At 47.8% G+C, this 16,971-nt stretch overlaps 1 protein-coding gene across 2 annotated transcripts in view; it reads right to left on the bottom strand.

The window, feature by feature from the left end:
* DNMBP (dynamin binding protein) overlaps positions 1-16,971 on the bottom strand; it is a 113,747-nt gene that overhangs the window by 40,177 nt on the left and 56,599 nt on the right. For both annotated transcript variants that reach the window (XM_062215185.1, XM_062215186.1), the window contains exon 4: positions 8,677-10,671. In XM_062215185.1, the coding sequence (XP_062071169.1) occupies positions 8,677-10,671 (1,995 nt within the window). The remainder of the gene's footprint in view (positions 1-8,676; positions 10,672-16,971) is intronic.

Below are 16,971 nucleotides of genomic sequence, written 5' to 3'. Positions count from 1 at the left end.
TTTTATTCAATGGATGGAGAAGAGTCATTGGAGGGTTCTGAGGAGGGGACCAACATGATGAGACAGGCCTTAATCTGAGTACCACTTCAGCATCTGGTCATTGATTGGATGTGCAGAAATGATTCCTCCAATACTCATCCACTCTCCATTTATGAAATCGTATAAATACCCCGAGACCAGGATTGTATGTTTTGTCCATAATTATACATTTATTCCTGGACAAACAACTTATTTTCTCTGGGACTCAATCTACCCATCTATAAAATTGGGGCAGTTGGGCTCAATGACTTCTCTGCTTCCTCCAAGTTTAACAACCCATGATTTTATTTTTCCTTTTCTTCCTCGAACACCTAATGTGCTATCAAGTACCCTTAGGATTCTCTCCTAATAGTACTGAATGAACCTCTAGCTTGTCAAACTTCTGCTGTTCATGCAAGGGTTCTTGTCTCATCCTCTTCTCTGATACCTTCCAAATCAACAGCAGAAGCAGCCCCAGGAGCGTCTGTGTTTCTAGTGTGCATCACGTGCTATCGTCAGCACTAGCAAAACGACGTCAAGTTTCTTTCTGATCTTCACTGCTTTGCAAGGAGGGTACATATTATCCTTTATCTTTTACCCAGATAAAGAAAGCACTGAGAGTTTGAACAACTGGCCAAGATCACATAAGCTAGTACACGGCAGGGCCGCAATTCCTATCACACTTCACGGCACGAGACTAAGGGGACTATCTGAAAATAAAGCCTTCATCTCTGACCAACTGAACAAACAAGCTAACCCTATCATCCTAACTCCACTCTTGGATGGCCCAATTGCAACAGTGCTGCTCTCAACACCCAGCGTGGCCCAGGAACACACAGGCCTGCCCAGTGCCAACTGACTCAGCAGCTTCCCAAGATGACCTAGGCATTTGCACGGTGCTCTGGAAAACAGCAAGAGCTGCTACAAGGAGAGAGCCCTGAGGCAGAGCCTGGAAAGTGGGGGGAGTGGGGTGGCCCATCAGATGACTGGGATCCAGTTTACTCAGCCCACGGGAGGGTGACATCATTTGGGAGGACGTCTTGCACTGTGAGCTGTGACAGAGCTGAGCAATTGGGAGATGCAGAGAGGTTGCCAGGCTTCTAGAAGTGCGAAGGCTGCCACTAACAGCTGAAGCTGCTCTTACCCTCTGCCAGTGTGAAGCGAGGAAGCTGACGGTGCCTCTGCCACTCTACATCTAACATGCTTTGACCTCGCTTAAAAGGGAAGATTAATCTTCCTCAACTATTTTAGAAAACAAAGCTCTCTTGAGCAACTATCCTTGATAAAGCTAGCATGATAAGAAAGACAAATGAACCAAGAGAAGAGATACAAAGAGGACTAAATTATAGGTAAGAGAGACAATGGTCAGAAACTGAGCCAGAGACTGTGTGAGGCTAACTGAAATCCCTGCAGGAGTGGAGTGAGTGGCAGGTTCTAACCTGAGGCTCCTCCCACTTCTCCTTTTCTAAGTCCTAGTGCCTTTAGGGCCTTCAAGATGCAGTTGGCATAAAGACGGAAACTGTCTCCGTTTTACCTCCACACTGGAGGACCTGGAACTCACTACGGCCTTGACTGGGCTGCCAGCCTGACGGCTACTCCTCCTCAGGATCTGGGCTCTGCTCTGGGCCAGTCCCATCCTGTGCTCCTTGCCCCTGTGGCCTCATTGTACTTCTTATCTCCCTTTGTTACTGGAAAGCTTGCAGCTGCTTCAGGGTGAGGACCTCATCTACATACCTTCCCATCTCCAGCACAGCTCCATAGATGGCAAGCACAGTAGGTACACAGTAGGTACTTAAATGTTTAATGAATCAATGCTCGTACTATGGAGGGCATTCCCCTTCGAGGTTAAGAGCACAGAACTTGGCCTGCGCTGCGGCTCATTAGGCTAATCCTCTGCCTACGACACCAGCACCCTGGGTTCTAGTCCCGGTCGGGGCACTGGATTCTGTCCCAGTTGCTCCTCTTCCAGGCCAGCTCTCTGCTGTGGCCCGGGAGTGCAGTGGAGGATGGCCCAACTGCTTGGGCCCTGCACCCGCATGGGAGATCCGGAGAGGCACCTGGCTCCTACTTTGGATCAGCGCAGCACACCAGCCACAGCACACTGGCTGTAGAGGCCATTTGGGGGGTGAACCAACAGAAGGAAGACCTTTCTCTCTGTCTCTTTCTCTCTCTCTCTCTCTCTCTCTCTCTCTCTCTCTCTCTCTCTCTCTCGCACTAACTTTGCCTGTCAAAAAAAAAAAGAACTTGATTGTCCTGGGTTTGAATCCTGACCTTCCCACCCAGTAGCTCTATAATCTTGGAGAAAAGACTTAATCTCTCTAAGCTAATCTGAATGCTACCTTTATCTGTACCCATTTGCTCTGCCTCCTCCTTTTATCTGATCTGGAAGAAATGCCTCTGCTTTGATCCCAGACCAAGCTCTCTCTGGTTCACAGGACCCTTCCTCTTCCTGACCCTCGGAGGCCTTCCGCTTCACTTGAGCAGTAGGCCCCTCCCTTCTGCTTCTTCAATGTTGCAGTGGGCGGTCCCATGAGCTACGAACAAGTGTGTGGTTTCCCATCTCGCAGACAACTTCTGTGGGCCCGTCCATCCAAGGCCGCCTCCAGCTATCATGCTTTCTTTTATAGGAAAATGCTCTGAAAGACTTCCGAGCTCGCCAAACACCCAATGCCTGCTTCTTCTCATTCTCTCTTTCTTTTTAAAAGATTTATTCATTTATTTGAAAGTCAGAGTTACAGGTTGGGGTGGGGGGACTGGGAGAGAGAAAGGATCTTCCCTCTGCTGGTTCACTCCCCAGTGGCTGAAACGGCCGAGGCTGGGCCAGGCTGAAGCCAGGAGCTTCCTCCTGGACTCCCATGTGGATGCAGTGGCCAAAGCACTTGGGCCATCCTCTGCTGCTTTTCTAGGTGCAGTAGTAGGGAGCTGGATCAGAAGTGGAGCAGCCGAGACTGGAACTGGCACCCAAAAGGGGTGCTGGTCTTGCAGGCGGAGGCTAATCTACTGTGCCACAGCACTGCCCTCCCCTCTTAAGTTTTAGTTTATTTAGTTGAAAAGCAGAGTGATAGAGAAAGGGAGAGACACAGAGAGATCTTCCATCCACTGGTTCTCTCCAAATGGCTGCAACAGTCAGGTCTGGGCCAGCCCAAAGCCAGGTCTCCCATACGGGTGGCAGCGGCCCTAGGACTTGGACCATCTTCTGCTACTTTCCCAGGCACATCAGCAGGGAGCTGGATCAGAAGTAGAGCAGCCAGGACTCAAATCTGCACCCATGTAGGGTACTAGGTGCTGGCCCCTTCTCATCTCTCTTTAACCTGCTCCAATAGGACTTGCTTCCATCATCATCATCTTCACTTCATTGAAACAGCTCTTGACAGAGTTAGCAAATTCTATGGTCAAGGAATTCAATCTTCCTTGGATTCTCAGGGGCCTCTGACCCTGCCATTCTCTTTCCTTCTTGGGCTTGGCTCCTCCCGCTCCTTTGCAGGCTCACCTCCTCCATCTTCCACATTCCTGAACAGTGCCTTCACCATCTCGGTGAACGGCAACTCCAATCCTTCCAGCCGCTCAGCCGCAGGGTCTTTGCATCTCGTACCCACCGCAAGGCCCACTGGCTTGAACTCAAAATATCCTAGAGCTGAGCATGTGTCCTCTCCACTGCTGCTGTTCCTGGTGCACACAGCTGGCATCTCTTGACCGGATCACCATAGCTACCTCCTCCAGGGTCTCTTCCTCTGTGTCTCTTCTGTCCGCTTCCAACACCCAGCGCCTCTGTTAAATCCAAAGTCAGGATCTATTACTCAAAACCTTCACGTGGCTTCTCTCACTCTGCGTGGGGAACTACCATGCCTGTACCGCCGCTCTGGCTGATCTGGCCTCCATGCTACTCCTTGCACTCCATACCCTCTCTTGGACTTGGACTTGTCCTCCGATCTGCCAGGCACACTTGCCCTCTACTCCCCAGAATGGTGTGGTTGGCTCCCTACAATCTCACTCAGACATCACCTTGCAAGAGGTCTTCTCTGATTTCTCTGCCCCATAAATACCTTCGCCTTCCAACACACAAAATAATTATGGTTTTACTTATTGTCTCTTCCAAGGAGGGCAGAGAGCACTTCCTGCACCAGGGCCGAAGCTCAACAGTCCCGGCTGAATGATGGCTGCCCTGTCTTTTAGGGCTCGCTGCTGTTGGTGAAGTGGGTGTAGAAGGAGGTGGCACACTGGCACGCTTACGTAGGGGTGTGATGGCATGAACGGTTGCACAGAGGGTCTGAGGCTAACTGAAGAGAAGTTCTTTCACTGTGTGCTGTGAGGCCTCGGGGAGAAATGCGAAACCAACACGCGAAGTACCTGGATCTCTTCCAGCGTCTCCACCCCTGTGTCTGCAGCTGAGAGCGAAGAAGTGTTCCCAAAGCCACACCACAGACTGCTAAGAGGAGCGGCTCACGGGTCAGTTGTAACTGAGTGGACCTCACTCTAGGCTATGTTTCTCAACATACATGAAACTGTCTACCCTAAAAGCAGAAGCTAGTTTCTGTCCTGAATGAACAACAGACTACTGACAGGTTCTGATCAGAATTGCTGTTTTGCACCCAGATAAAATCCTTGAGAAGTAACTGAGCTAATCTGCGGAGAGCCAGCACCCTCCGCCAGAGGTCACCCACGTCGAGGACACTTGCTTTCTTCCCACATTCTGATGAACTGGAAAAGAAGATGATCCTTTCCTGCACATAAACTTCCATTATCTCTTACTAGTTTGGAAACAAGTCTGACACCGAGGCGCTCCAGGAAGTCTTCAGACAGACATCGTTTCTGTGCTTGGAAGAACTACGCTTTGGAACTGTAAACATCGGGGTATCGTGTATCACTTTAGGGGATGGGGCTATGTTCCAAATCCCCCAGCTTGTTACCCTGCTTGCTGTCTTTAGTGAGCCTTGGAGTCTTCCCAACATCTGTAGAAAACAGTACCTCCCTGAAAAACATGTTCTGATTTGAGGTCAACCCTCCTCTTGGCATTGTCCGAAAGGCTGGGGAAAGAAGCGCTTGGGAGCAAGGTTCCTAATGTGGGAGAAGCTGATTCACTCCACAGCACTGCACACTACACTGACTTACAACGGCTGGGTCCAAGCACTGACAGACTGCTGAATACCACGGCTGTGATTCACGGCAGCAGGACACACAGCACGATCAGCTACAGAGGCCAACATCAGCATGATCACCAGAGTTTCAAAAACACAAATATGAATCTGTTAGCACTCTTTATTAATCACTGGGTAGCTAGTGCATGGCTCATAGTATGTGCTCAGGAAACATCTGCTGAGTAGAGAAATGCACACCCCAACTACTTGTCGCACTCAGGCACTAGAGAACTCCTGAGGGGGAAAGGAAACTGGGTTAACCCTTGAGCACCGGCAGTGGGGGTCTGATACCAGTCACTGTAGCTATCAGGTACATTTACGCCTCAACAATGGTGTAAGTTGGACCTGGGCTGAGAACGACTGCTGTTTCTGTGTGCAAATTCCTTCTCAGCATTTCATGGGAAATGTATGTCTTTTCAAATCCTAAGAAAAATCAGCTGATAAATCTGGAAAACAAGAGAAAGTACTAGAATCCTCTCGTGAGAATAAAGCCTAACAACCACTGTAGAAATGTTCCAGATGTAAGGAACCTCCCCGTGGCAGGCTGCCAGCCAGAGTGGGGATACTGACCCACGGAGTAGAAGACCACAGTGGACATGACCAGCGACCAGGACAGGAGAGGGCAGGAGGCGGGCAGGGCGGAATCCGCTCGTCTTGCTCGCACTGTGGCCGTGCTGCCCATGTGTTTTTAACGATGTGTGCTCAAGGCCCTGTGCACTGCAGTGAGTCATTCTCTAAAACAAAGTAAATACTAAAAAGCCCACGTGCACAGCAGAACTTCCACAAATCCTATGGTGATGTCCAAGAACTATCACGTTTTGGAAGCAGTCGTTACATTGGCAATTCTGACATATGTTCTCTGCAGTGCTGCTGGGTCTCACCCACAGGTGGATGTTTCATTTTTTCAATACTTCTCAATGTTTGCCAAGCATTTTCCAATTCAATATTTGTTACAGGTTATGGTTCTCTGTAAATATTTTAACAGAAGAAATGCAAAGAGAAATATCCCTACACAATCAGAAACTTATCTAACATTTGATTAGCAAAAGCAATATAAATTTCGAAGACAAAATCAGCAAGAACAGAGAAAATACTTTCAGTGTTGGGGCCAGCATTGTGGTACAGCAGGTTAAGCAGCCACCTGCAACGCTGGCAGCTCATGTGAGTGCCGGTTCAACTCCTGGCTGCTCTACTTCTGATCCTGCTGCCTACTGATGCTCCCGGAAAAACAGGAACAGATGACCCTGCCACACACGTGGAGACCCAGACGAAATTCCAGGCTCCTGGCTTTGACCTGGCCCAGTCCCAGCCACTGTGGCCATTCGGGTAGTGAACCAGTAGATGGGAAGATCTTTCTCTGTAACTCTGCCTTTCAAAGAAATAAATCTTAAAATACTTTCATTCTTAAGAAAGAAAATGAGGGGTGAGCATTGAGCACAGAGGTTAAGTCACCACTTAGGACACCTGTGTCCCGTACTTGGAGTGCCTGATTCCAGTCCCAGCTCCCCTGCTTCCAATTCCAGCTTCCTGCTAATGTCCACCTTGAAAGGCAACAGGTGATGATGGCTCAAGTACTTGGGTTCCAGCCACCCATGTGGAAGACCTGGATTGAGTTTCAGGCCCCTGGCTTCAGCCTGGCCCAGCCCTGGTTGTTAGTATTTGGGGTATGAAGCAAAATGAAAACTTTTTTCTAGGCCTGGGATATCGGTCATGAAACAAAAATCAAAAACTATTAGGGCAACTGGTGTTTTTGAATTTAAAAATCTTATTTTAAGAATAATTTTTTAAAATATATATTTATTTGAAAGGCAGAGTACACAGAGAGAAAGATAGAAAGAGAGAGAGAATCTTTTATCCACTGATTCACTACCCAAATGGCCACAATGGCCAGGGCTGGGCCAGGTCTCCTATTTATGTGGATGGCAGGGATCTAAGCACTTGGGCCATCTTCCACTGCTTTCCTAGGCACATTAGCAGGAGCTGGATCAGAAGTGAAGCAGCTTGGACTGAAACTGATGCTCATATGGGCTACTGTTGTCACAGGCAGGAGTTCAACCCACTGTACTATAATGCTGGCCCCAAGAATAATTATTTTTTTCCAAGAATAATTTTAAAATACTCAATATTTGTGGTAATACCTTTTACTTTTTGAAATCTTTTTATTTGATATTTATTTTATAATAATGTTCTCATCTTTAGTCTTTTATAATATCAAATAACATTGTGGTGATTTTCTGAATTTGGTAAATATTCTATCGTTATATAAGATGTTAAGGTTGGGAAGGCTGAATGAATAGTATATGCAAGTTTTCTAAAAATTGAAAAAAAATTTTTTTTTGACAGGCAGAGTGGACAGTGAGAGAGAGAGAGAGAGAGAGAGAGAGAGAGAGACAGAGAGAAAGGTCTTCCTTTGCCGTTGGTTCACCCCCCAGTGGCTGCTGCGGCCGGCACACTGCGCCACGCCAATCCAAAGTCAGGAGCCAGGTGCTTCTCCTGGTCTCCCATGCGGGTGCAGGGCCCAAGCACTTGGGCCATCCTCCACTGCCTTCCCGGGCCACAGCAGAGAGCTGGACTGGAAGAGGAGCAACTGGGACAGAATCCGGTGCCCCAACAGAGACTAGAACCTGGTGTGCCGGCGCCACAGGCAGAGGATTAGCCCATTGAGCCACGGTGCCGGCCCAAAAATTATTTTAAAATAAAAATATTTCAAAAATGTTAAAAATGGGGAAAGCTGTGCATGTGCTATATGGAATTTCTCTCAGTTGTGCTGTAAACCTAAAATTGCTCTAAAAACATCAAGTCTTTAAATTAAAAAGTCTATTCTTATCAAGCAGAGAACATTTTAACCTGTTATTAAAAGATGTAATCATATCACAACATTTTAATTCACAATAAGAACAAACCAGGCACTTATTTCATACATATGTATATGTACGTATACATATGAGGGTACTTTGAAAAGTGTGTAGAAAAATGGAATTACAAGTATGTATGTTAAGTTTACAAGTATATAAACTACTAAATATTGACTAGCATTAGATATATGCTAAATTGAAAGTGCAGAAATATTTTGAAATCCTTGTCTTTTTGCCATAACACACATTTTCAGAAACTTTTTGAAGTACTCTCACATAAATCACTTTTGAAAACTTAAGTGTATTCCTATCACAGGATAATTACTCACTGTTGATTATGACAGTCACAACCTCTATTATTTAAGAGCAAGGCCAAGAAGCTTAATTTTTTTTTTTCTTTTCAATTTGAGTGGCTGAGAGACAGATTTAAGAGACTTCCTATCCACTGGTTCACTCCCCAAATGCCTACAATGGCCAGGACTGAGCCAGGGCTGCAGCCAGGAGCCAAGAACTCAGTCCAGGTCTCCCACGTGGGTGGCAGGGACACAATGATTTGAGCCATCATGGTGTTCAAACATGGAAACATCCCTACAACACGCGGGTCGCCTGTTACTGGGACTGGCAGTGTTGGGATACAGTACATAGTGTACTATTCCCTCATCACTTACCTCTGAGATGCTGGAGCTCCATATTCAAACTTTCAATGTTACTCTCGTAGAACTCGAGATTCTCAAGGGTCTCGGCCCTTAACGACTCGTCTTGCTTCTCCTGCAGCATTAAGGTGAGCTCCTCCTGAGCCCTGCTGTACATGTCCAAGTCCCGCTCCACTTCCTGGATTCTCACCAAGACGAAGGGGCACGGGGAGGTGGGGTCCAGACTCCCCTGCACATGTTCAGAGCGCTCCTCACCCAGGGTGTCACAGCTGGGATGGTGACAGGTCAGGAGCTTGGGGGACCCCGTGTTCGTCCTCTGCTGTGCTGAGGGAGGTAGGGGAGCTGGGCGAGAGGGTCGCATGGCCAAGGGAGGTGCGGGTGTCTGGCTCTGGTCAACGAGCAGATGGGGAGAAGTGGGTGCTGGGGTGCAGGGACGGGGTGGTGGTGGCCTTAGTGCCCTCCTCCTGTCCGGCAGCTCCTGTGGGGTGGCTGACTTGGAGGAGCCTCGGACGATATCCTTCTCAGAGTTAAAGTCCATGATGGAAAAGTGGCGGAAGATTCTATCTGGCCCAGTGCCAGGGCCTGCCAAACTCTTCTCAAACTCTATCAGCTGTTGGGTCAACTTAGAATCCAGGTCAATGCTGCCCTCGCCATGGGGAGGTGCTAGGACTTCCAGAGCGGGCCGTTTGCCTTGTGGATCACGCTTCAGCTCTGATCTCTCCAGCATGGAGTCAAAGCTGCGAGCATTTTCTTGGGATGCACGGTGCTTCTTAGCAGCCCTAGCCGGGCCCTGCAGCTGAGGACTCCAGGTACTGGGCCTGACTCCCCGGGAGGCTGGGAGGGAAGATCCTCTGTGCAGGGCAGGCAGTGGCGCTGGTCGAGTTCTCAGCTGAGAACCCGTTCTGCTGGGAGGTAGGCTGGAGTAGTCTCTAGTCCTGGCTGCCGGAGGAAGGTCAGAGTACCATGTTGAGCCCTGGGGGCCCCCTCCTGCTGTGGGATAACACTGGCTTCTCTGCAGTTTCGGGTGGAGAGGTCCCTGCGGTTGGGAGGAAAGGCCATTGACCACCCCTGCGGGACCTGCTGTGGGTGAGTCTCGGGCAGGAGGCCTCTCGTGCTCCCCAGCCGGGCTGCTCAGGGGCCCTCCCAAGGTGCCCTCATCCTGGTAAGATGTTTCATACTCAGAAGCCAGACTGTCGTGGGCAGAAGCGGATGTTTCAGAAACATCCCAGTTGGACTTCTCGGCTTCACACTCACGAGGTTCCCACCTTGGCTCCTCCACCGCTAAGGGATTCTCCAAAAAATCCGTGGAGCTCTCCGGGATCTTGGGATGGCCACCTTCCTGGGGCAGGGGCAGGGTCTCCTCCACCTGCCTGTCAGGATACAACTTCACGAACCGGTAAGGAAATATGCCTGTCCTGCCTTTCAGGGAGCCTTCTAGCCAGCCATCCTCCAAGGTGGCCAGAATTCGGATTTTATCCCCGACATCGAAATCCAGCTCATTTGGCTCCAGGGCCTGGAATCTGTAGAGTGCAATTCCGTAGGTCCCTGGCTGCTCCTCTTCCTCGCCTGGCCCGCTCTCCTCTTCTCCCACGGGAGCATCCACTTCACCGTTACCAATGCAGTCATCCTGATTTCCAGAACCTACCAACTCATCCACAGTCCTCAGCGGTCCCAGAAGCTCTACAAAGCCTTCGGGGAAGATGCCTCTTCGACCCTCCAACTCCCCTTCAAACCAGCCCGGTTCGGGAACTCCAACAATAGTAATCACATCCCCTTCCCTGAAGTCCAGTTCCTCATCCAGCTGGGCAGAGAGCCCCATTAGGGCCCGGGCTTGTCCCATGGAATATTCAGGAATCCGAAGCAGAGTGCTCTGTGAGTGCCACTGCCTGCTCTGTGAGGAGAGGCAGAGCTCGCGGACACATGAGGACGGGAAGAAGCCCCGGGCACCCCAGCAGCTTCGGCCCTGCAGCCAGCCTGCCACGGGAGCGCCGTCGAGAACCACCAGGTCACCTGGAAAGAAAGAAGCCAAGGTGAGGACCCACACATCACCCCAGCAGAGGACTACCGTAACCAACAGAGCAGCTCATCATTCCAGACATCCACCAAGTTCAAGGCAACGTGCCTGGAGTTTTAAGAGCAAGAATGCGTGTGACAATTTCCTGGCTTGAAACATTCCGGTAAACCTGTGGTTTTCACAGAGCCATCCACGGAACCCAGGCAGTGTGTTCCTGGGAGCCTTTGCCAGGCCCTTTTCACAGTTAACACTAAGATGTTATGGTCACTTTTTCACCTGCTGACACTTGCAACAGCTGTGCAAAAGCATCAGTGGGTGAAACTGCTAGTAACAAAAACCAAGGCAGTGGCACCAAATTACACAGACGGTCACTGTCTGCTCCTTGTAGTCTCTGCCATGCCAGACTGTTTTTTAAGGCTGCTTTCAGCTAAGAACATCTTTGATGAAGCAATACAAAGCATTTTGTTGCAGTAAGTCTCAACCCTTGGGAATACTTCTTTTGTAAAATCCTGAGCTATGATACAGGAATTACCCTGAAGTCTGGTTCCCGGTTGTTTCCAGGAAAAACACTCGAGTGATGGAATTACAAACTTGAACCAGCCACTCTTCTCCACAGTACATTGTTATATGTGAAATAACGATGGACAGACAACTCTGGTTATTCGGCGTGGGCTACTAGGCAGATGTTTTCTCCAAAATGAAAGAAGTCAGTCTGTAACTTCAAGGAAAGCAAGCAACAGCATGTGTTGCCAATGATAAATTTTCAACTTCCAAGCAAAAATTATAATTCTGAAAAATGAGACAGGCATTATGGCACAGCAGGTAAAGTCCTGGCTGCTCCACTTCCAATCCAGCTCCCTGCTACTGCTCCTGGGAAAGCAGCAGAGCATGACTCACGGGCTTGGGCCCCTGCACCCATGTGGGAGACAAAGAAGCTCCTGGCCTCAGTCTGGCCCAGCCCTTGCTGTTGTGGCCATTTGGGGAGTGAACCAGCAGGTGGAAGACTGCTCTGTCTCTCCCTCTCTGTAACTGTGCTTTTCAAACAAACAAAATAAATATTTAAAAATTGTTTTGGAAAACTTGTGTCTCCTACCATGAGCTTGATACCTTTCTCATGTTAATATTTTTCTAATGAGCTCACTAGAGATATTAACAAATGCCATTTTTTAATATTGTATGTCATTCAAATACTAATAAGTCCTGATCTATTTTTTTATACTATATAATGAAATGGTTAACATTTGGAAAAAATGGAATAACTCACTGAATCAGTGACCAGTGTATAATATTACAAGTTCATTCATGGCTAAAAGAGTTATTCCAAAATCAAGATAGACAATGGATTTCACTATAATAATATGAAAAGTTTACTGATATAGTTTCACATCCTATACTGGTGTTGTGGTGCAAGGGGTTAAGCCTCCACCTGCAACACCGGCATCCCATACTGGAGTGCCATTTGAGACCTAGGTGTGCCACCTCAGATCCAGCTCCTTGCTAATGCTCATAGGAAAGCAGTGGACCATGGCCCAAGTACTTATGCCCCTGCCACCCTCATGGGGACCCAGATGAAGTTCCTGGCTCCTGGCTTCAGCCTGGCCCAGCCAGCTCCATTTCAGCCATCTGGGTAATGAACTAGTAGATAAAAGATCTCTCTCTCTCTCAAAAGATAGATTTAATTAATTAATTAATTTGAAAGACAGCATTACAGAGAAGCAGAGGCAGAAAGAGAGAAAGAGAGAAAGAGAGGAGAGAGGGAGAGAGAGAAGGAGGCTTCCATGTGCTGGTTCACTCCCCAGATGGCTGCAGCAGCCAGGGCTGGGCTAGGCTGAAGTCAGAAGCCAGGAGCTTGTTCTGGGTCTCCTATGTGGTACAGGGAACCAAGCACTTGAGCCATCCTTCACTGCTTTCCCAGGCTATTAGCAGGGAGCTGGATCAGAAGTGGAGCTGCTGGGACTTGAACCAGTGCCCACATGGGATGATAGCACTGCGTGCAGAGGCTTAACTTTCTATGCCATAACACTAGCCCTAAAAGATCTCTTTCTGTTTCTCCCTCTCCTGTTACTCTGCCTTTCAAATAAGTAAACTTTTTACTTATTAAAAAAGAAACTACCACTTGTTGCATTTTGATCTTGGTATCAAAGAAGAATACACACTACTACCTGACAAGACTACTGAAACCCTCCTCCTGTATCTGCATGAGGCAGGACATTTTTCTTTTTTTCTTTTTGACAGGCAGAGTGGATAGTGAGAGAAAGAGACAGAGAGAAAGGTCTTCCTTTTTGCCATTGGTTCACCCTCCAATGGCCACTGCGGCCGGCGCATCTTGCTGATCCGAAGCCAGGAGCCAGGTGCTTCTCCTGGTCTCCTACGCGGGTGCAGGGCCGAAGGACTTGGGCCATCCTCCACTGCCTTCCCTGGCCATAGCAGAGAGCTGGCCTGGAAGAGGGGCAACCGGGATAGAATCCGGCGCCCCAACCGGGACTAGAACCCGGTGTGCCGGCGCCACAAGGCGGAGGATAGCCTTTTTTCATTACTTCAACCAAGACTACAGATTGAATACAGATGCAGATATGAGAATCCGGGTGTCTTCTATTAAGCCAAACATTTAAAAGACTTTATAAAATGTACAATGGGGCTGGCACTGTGGCACAGCAGGTAAAGCCACTGCCTGAAGTGCTGCTATCCCATATGGATGCTGGTTTGAGACCCGGCTGCTCCACTTCTGATCCAGATCTCTGCTATGGCCTGGGAAAGCAGTAGAAGATGGCCCAAGTCCTTGGGCCTCTGCACCCGCTTGGAAGACCTGGAAGAAGCTCCTGGCTCCTGGCTTCAGATCAGCTCAGCTCCAGCTGTTGTGGCCATTTGGGGAGTGATCCAGCAGATAGAAGACTTTTCTCTCTGTCTCTCGCTCTGTCTGTAACTGTACCTCTCAAATAAATAAAATCTTTAAAAAATAATAAAATGTACAATGGGAAAGCTATAGTTATTTTTCAGAAAAACATGTAATTCATGCTAAATATGTGATGAGTTTTTAAATGAATTGATATTTTTTCAAATTCCCAGTTTTAATAGTTAATATATCAACCAATATAGCCAAAAGCAGAAGCTCTCTCTGGGGTCTCAATAACTTCTCAGGACACACAGAGATCCTGAAATCCAACAGTTTAATACATAAGTGTTGGTATAAACAACGTTATTACAGCCCATGCTACTATAAGTGACCAAGGAGTATGTGAGGTCCAGTATAGATAGCCCTTTGGACAGGGCTCCCCATTGACCTAATTTCCCACACTACATCTCCTTCACCATCACAACTGCGCAGTAAGAAGTCTGCAGGAGCGGGCTCTTGGTTGGAAGCGCACAGTATGGGCAATACGCTCTTCCTTCATTTTCCCCAGAGGGCTTCTTGAACTATCCCTATCCTGAAAAGACATTATGAGATATTAAAGTCAGTTTCCAGAAATTAGAAATTTGGCCTTTGAAAATAACCAATAGCGCAGGCTTTCTTTACAAAATATAAGCTAACCAGGTAGCATCTGTCTTATGTTGAAGAAGCTGAGGTGAAGAAAGGTTAACGCTGGGGTGGCATTTGGTGTGGCGCTTGAGATGCTTGCGTACCATGTTGGGAAGCCTGGTTCAAGTTCCTGCTCCTCCACTTCTGCTCCAGCTTCCTGCTGATGGTGTGCCCTGGGAGACGACAGGTGATGGCTCAGGTACTTGGGTCCCTGCCACTTTCGTGGGAAACCTGGATTGAGTTCCAGGATCCTGACTTTGGCCTGACAGCCCTAGTTATTTGGGGAGTAAACAAGCAGATGGAAACTCTCTCTGCCTTTCAAACAAAAAAATACATTTTTAAGAAAGGATAAGAGCTGTTTCTAGGGGCTGGTGCTGTGGCTCTGCAGGAAGTAAGCAAGGAATAAGAGGACAGCAGCAGAAGAAAACTTAGGAGAGTGATATATATATATATATAAAAGCGGTGAAAGAGAAGTTCAACAAAGATTAGAAGTGAGCTATAGTTGTTTTACACTTTGTGCAGGAGCCAGCGCTGTAGCATATCAGGTAAAGCTGCCCCAGTGCTGGCATCCCATGTGGGTGCTGATTTGAGTCCTGGTTGCTCCACATTTTTTTTTTTTTAAGATTTATTTTATTTTACTTGAAAATCACAGTTAAACAGAGAGAGGAGAGGCGGAGAGAGGGAGAGAGAGGTCTTCCATCCACTGGTTCACTAACCAGATGGCTGCAACAGCTGGAGCTGCACTGATCCGAAGCCAGGAGCTTCTTCCTGGTCTCCCATGCAGGTGCAGGGGTCCAGGGACTCGGGCCATCTTCTACTGCTTTCTCAGGCCACAGCAGAGAACTGGATCGGAAGAGGAGCAGCTGGGACTCAAACCGGGGCCCATATGGGATGCCAGCACTGCAGGCCGAGGCTTTACCTGCTACGCCATAGCGCCGGCCCCTGTTCCATGTCTGATCCAGCTCACTGCTAATGCACCTGGGAAAGCCATGGAAGATGACCCAAGTCCTTAGGCCCCTGCACCCACGTGGGAGACCTGGATGAAGCTCCTGGCTTTGGCCTGGTCCAGCCCTGGCTGTTGCGGCCATTTGGGGAGTGAACCAGCAGATGGATCTCTTTCCGTGTCTTTCCTTCTCTCTCTTTCTATGTCTGCCTTTCAAGTAAATAAATAAATCATTAAAAATATATCTATTTCTGGGAAAATAAAATTAACATTCAATCTTATATGATTTTCCTCAATTGAAACATTATGATTGTGTATCTATTGTTTTATTTTTAAAACTGAATTATCTAATTACAGCCTATTCATTTTGTCCATCACCTACTTTAAGATTTTATTTATTTATTTGAAATTCAGAGTAACACAGAGAGAAAGAGAAGGCAGAGAGAGAGAGAGGTCTTTCATCTGCTGGTTTACTCCCCAGATGGCTGCAGCGGCCAGAGCTGTGCTGATCCAAAGCCAGGAGCCAGGAGCTTCCTCCAGGTCTCCCATGTGGGTGCAGGGGCCTACTGCTTTCCCAGGCCATAGCAGAGAGCTGGATCGGAAGAAGAGCAGCTGGGACTTGAACCAGTGCCCATATCCCTCATCTACTTTGACCTTATTTTTAACTTCTCACTTGGTACTGGAGTCAACTTTCCTCTCATGAGCAGAATTGTTCAGGGAATGCAACTAACCCAAGTGAAATGGATCAGAAGCAGCAAAACACCTAGCAAAATCATACGAGTCATTACAGTAAAGTGCATTGTAAATTTGGGCTTTTTTGCTCGATTTCCTAAAAAATTCTGTCCTATCTTTCCAAGTGGGTAATAGGTTCTTTAGTGGCAGAAACCACTTCTCTTGTGTTTCAACAGTTTGTAATGTCTTTTGCACAGCAAGCACTCAATGTCCTTTTTTTCTTTCTTTCTTTTTTTTTTTTTTAAGATTTCTCAGAGAAAGAGAGAACATGTGCTTCCATCTGCTGGTTCACTTCACAAATGGCTGCAACATCCGGGGCTGGGCCAGGCTGAAGCCAGGAGTCAGGAACATCATCTGGGTCTTTCTTAAAACCCTACAGGTCTCCCAGGTAGCAGGGGGCAAGTACTTGGGCCATCACCCTCTACCTTCTCAGGCACATTGACAGAAAGCTGGAGTGGAAGCGGAGCAGCCAGGACAGGAATGAGTGCTCTGATGAGGGATGTTGGCATCACAGGTAGTGGCTCCACCCAGTGTACCTTAACACCAGGCTCCAATAACCCTATTCTTATTACCCAGAATACATTAAAAAAATGTTTGCTTTGGACACTCTCAGAAGAAGTTTACTTACAAAGCTACCAAAAGGCTATTCCATTCTTCCCACCCCAATGCAAGCTGGCATGCATGATTATCCAGTCACAACTTCTCCTCTTCCCCAACTATCCCATGTGATCTATGACATGAGACCCTCTTCCACACAAGAACTTCTGTTGTGTCCCACATAAAGCCCTGTCATTATTCATTCCAAACGTTTACTCATGCTGTACTCTCTCTCCATCCAAAACCTTAGCATGCTTCTCTAAAAACCTTCAAAGCACACATTCACTTTGGCTATCTGCAGCCCAATGATCACTTTCTCCCTACTTCTGACACTCGTATTCTGTACACACTACACAACACTAATGCAGAGTTGTAGACTTACTGATAGGTACCCAATATATTTTCACTGACTTGGTATTATTTTGCTGAGATGTTCCTGAAAAATAGAGTCTTGGTCTTATGCTTCTATAATCCTTTCATTTACAGTTAAATATCCTGGGGTCAGTG

Source organism: Lepus europaeus, chromosome 17 (genome assembly GCF_033115175.1).
Source record: "Lepus europaeus isolate LE1 chromosome 17, mLepTim1.pri, whole genome shotgun sequence".
In the NCBI taxonomy this organism is placed as follows: domain Eukaryota; kingdom Metazoa; phylum Chordata; class Mammalia; order Lagomorpha; family Leporidae; genus Lepus; species Lepus europaeus.
Note: the sequence above shows the minus strand (reverse complement) of the source record. Positions and strands in the feature narration are given on the sequence as shown.